This window comes from Sardina pilchardus, chromosome 12 (genome assembly GCF_963854185.1).
Source record: "Sardina pilchardus chromosome 12, fSarPil1.1, whole genome shotgun sequence".
NCBI classification, from domain to species: Eukaryota; Metazoa; Chordata; class Actinopteri; order Clupeiformes; family Clupeidae; genus Sardina; species Sardina pilchardus.
Window position 1 is genome coordinate 10,800,218 of NC_085005.1, and position 3,324 is coordinate 10,803,541.

The 3,324-nt window shown below is 42.5% G+C and overlaps 1 protein-coding gene across 1 annotated transcript; it reads right to left on the reverse strand.

Annotated features, from left to right (window-relative positions):
• Positions 1 to 788: 788 nt before the first annotated feature.
• Positions 789 to 3,234, reverse strand: LOC134097861 (hepatocyte nuclear factor 3-beta-like). The gene is made up of 2 exons (XM_062550813.1): positions 2,980 to 3,234; positions 789 to 2,517 (listed from the first exon to the last, which is right to left on the reverse strand). The coding sequence occupies exons 1-2, from the start codon at positions 3,046 to 3,048 to the stop codon at positions 1,363 to 1,365; spliced, it is 1,224 nt and encodes a 407-aa protein (XP_062406797.1). The 5' UTR covers positions 3,049 to 3,234; the 3' UTR covers positions 789 to 1,362.
• Positions 3,235 to 3,324: the final 90 nt, after the last annotated feature.

Here is a 3,324-nt window from a genome sequence, read left to right on the forward strand (position 1 = left end):
TTCACATTCTTATTCATGATTATTCATAATAATTCAGCATTATTATTATTATTAGTAGTAGTAGTAGTAGTAGTAGTAGTAGTAGTAGTAGTAGTAGGCTAGTATAGTAGGCCTATTTGTTATTCATAATAGTAGATGCGCTCTGTAAAAAGAGCTATTCATATCCAGAGATAAATTACCTCACAGGCTATGTCGATTTTTAAGGGGTAGCTACTAGCTACATTTCCCTTTTCATCTTAAGGCCTATTTTTTTTCTAACAAAGCCGATTAGAAGTATTTACTATAGCAATTGCAAAATTGTCGCCAAAATACCTCATGGCCGCAGAGGAGCGAATTCTTGATCTGCAGTGCATAATGCTTACACCATTTAGTAGTATGTTCGCTGTTGACATCGGCATGTTCCGAAGCAATAACGGGCCTCTCAGCCTAATTTGACATCAGGTCAAAGATGTTTAATTCTGGTCCATAAGAAGGCCGCGGCATGAGTTTATCTTATCTCATCTATTCGCCTCAGCTGGGGCAAGCGTTAAGTGGTTTAGAGCTAACCTCCAGACAATGGCTGTGAGATTCCTAACTTAACAAGTTGAAGCACCACACTTGTGGATCATTCTTGACAGATATTGGTTCATTTATGTGACCCAAGCACTGGCACACCCTTCTCCTCAGATCTGGTTTTGCAGGTGTGTGTGTGTGTGTGTGTGTGTGTGTGTGTGTGTGTGTGTGTGTGTGTGTGTGTGTGTGTGTGTGTGTGCGTGTGTGGAGAGAAAGAGAGAGGGATTGTTAGAAAATCATTTATTTGATTTTTTGTTAATCATAATTAGATGTTTGGATGAACAATAGGCAATACAGTATTGTCTTTAGGAACATAAATGCGCATATTTCTTAATGGTTGATGTATGTTGCTTGCCATTTAAAAAGTCTATTAAAATTAATATTTTATTAGCCTACATTATCTTTCATGTCTTGTTGTGAGTAGGCCTAAGTGAACATGTTGCGCAGTTGTGCTTTAGTTTTCGTGTTGTTTGATCTCATATCATGCCATAGTCACAACCTTGAAATTATCCATGGGCAAAACAACAAATAATGACTTCAAAATGATCTAATTTAATAAAGTATCTACTTTCATACAAGTCATAAATAATACATTAAGATGACAATGTTGCCAAATTCATTACACCACTTTAGTTATAAAAACTGATCATATAAAAAGAAACAGCCCTACACATTGTAGGGTAAGACACGAAATTACAATGATGTCAACAAAACAGGGGTGAACATCTTCAAATCATTTGGCACAGGGAAATGTCACCAATTTACAAATATACAAACTGTGGCCTAAAAACAGTTCATCAGGCAGGCAATTCAAGATGAATTCATTATTGGCCTGGAATACACACCTTGGTAGTAGCTAGTGTCCGTGGGTATTGAAGACTCTAGGCATGCTTTCGTTGACATTGCCCCCATTGACAGTGCACCTGTCATAGGTGAACCATAGCCGGAGTAATGCATCATCTGCTCGTATGTCTTGAGGTCCATTTTATGGTGCTGCTGTTCCGAAGACATTAGGTTGTTGATGGAAAAGGGGTGGTTGAAAGAGTAGTGGTGCTCCGGCTTCAGGTGGGACTCGTCCACCAGTACGGAGTGATGCTGTGTCAGAAGGTGGTGCGTCTGCGGTATCGGGGAGGCCGATTGCTCCGGACTCACCGGCCCTCTTGATTTCAATTCAGCCGTGGCGCTCTTTAAGTCTTTAGTCGATGGGCTGGGAGAATCGTTACCGCTTTCAGAACTGCTGTTTGATCCACCCTCCATGCTTTTCCGAGATGACTGTTTGCCACTGCCCCCTTTCTCACATTTGAATCGTTTCTGCCTCCTCAAATAACAACCGTTTTCAAACATATTTCCCGAGTCTGGGTGAAGGGTCCAAAAAGAACCCTTCCCCGGCTTATCCGGAGACCTGGGCACTTTGATAAAACAGTCGTTGAAAGACAATGAGTGACGAATGGAGTTTTGCCATCGCTGCTGGTTTTGACGATAAAAAGGGAAAAGATCCATGATCCACTGGTAAATCTCGTTCAGGGTTAGCATTTTAGTAGTCGACTGCTGTATGGCCATGGTAATAAGCGAGATGTAGGAGTAAGGAGGCTTTGCGTGCGTATAACTGCGCCGGTATGTTTTTGGATCTCTGGATCTCACGGTTGACTGTCCATACATGGGGCTCATCACATTCATGTTTGAGTATGAGGCCAGCGCATTCATGGATGGAGGAGGTCCGTTTATGGGACTCATACTGGGGTTGAGTGTCGCACCCATTCCAGCTAACCCGGTCCCCATGGCGTTCATGCCCCCGGCGCCAGGTGACATCCCCGCTACTCCATGGTTCACGCCCGTATTCACGTAAGACATGTTCATTGACCCGGCTGTCATGTTAGCGGTAGAGCTCATGCCGGTCATCCCCATGTAGGTGCCCATGGAGTTCATTCCAAATCCGCCGTTCATGTTTCCCACTGTTGTATAACACTGAAAAGAAGAAGACTACATTAAGAAACAAGTTTTAAATTGTCTAATAAACACGAATAATAGGCACGAATAATGAGACTCATCGACATTTCGGGTAATTTCTATCACAAAGTAGCCTAGTTTCAAAAGGTTTGACAAATTTGCTAGGCTATATGGTAAAAATGTGATAATTAGAATGGTTTGTTTCGTATTCTCTTAAATAAACACCTTACTTGAGGACTTTGTGAATTTCACTCCCACAAATTGATTCTGTGGGTATTTTAGATAATAAATATTTGTTGAGAAAATTGTCAGGCATCCGCCTTCTTCACGCGTAACATTTCAGAGAATAGTCTCTCGAAATGTTTGGAGAGGTTTTGATGGCCTCTCAAGTCAATATTTGATCGCAAAGTTAATATTATCTCTGGGCTAATATTGTGTAGCCTTCAGAGACACGGAAATACATATATAAACTCTACCAACCTCGGGTTCTGCGTAGTAGGTACTCCAGTCTGCATGTTCGTGTCCTTCCATTTTAACAGCACCGAGCATTGTGCAGGTTTCTAAAATAAATCCCCGACAATCTCTCCAGAGAAAGTTACTTTGCAAAACCGCTGGCAACCTTTGTTCCTTGCTGCGCTCTCTCTCTCTAGGGCAGGAATCCGTTCGTATTTTGCGCACAGACCCTTGCGTGGTCTACCACACCGCTGGTGACAGGGATGAGAGTGTGACGTTAGCACCCAGCCGTGTTGTGGTGAGGCACAGGACTTGTGCGCCGCTCTCCAATCCTCGCTCCTTCTCAGCCCTATTTGAATAATCTCCTCACAC

Bases quoted from the DNA above. Each gene is read 5' to 3' on its own strand.
- LOC134097861 (XM_062550813.1), bottom strand. From the start codon at position 3,048: ATGCTCGGTGCTGTTAAAATGGAAGGACACGAACATGCAGACTGGAGT. The intron at 2,518-2,979 runs GTTGGTAGAGTT...TCTTCTTTTCAG, and splicing joins CCTACTACGCAGAACCCGAG to TGTTATACAACAGTGGGAAA.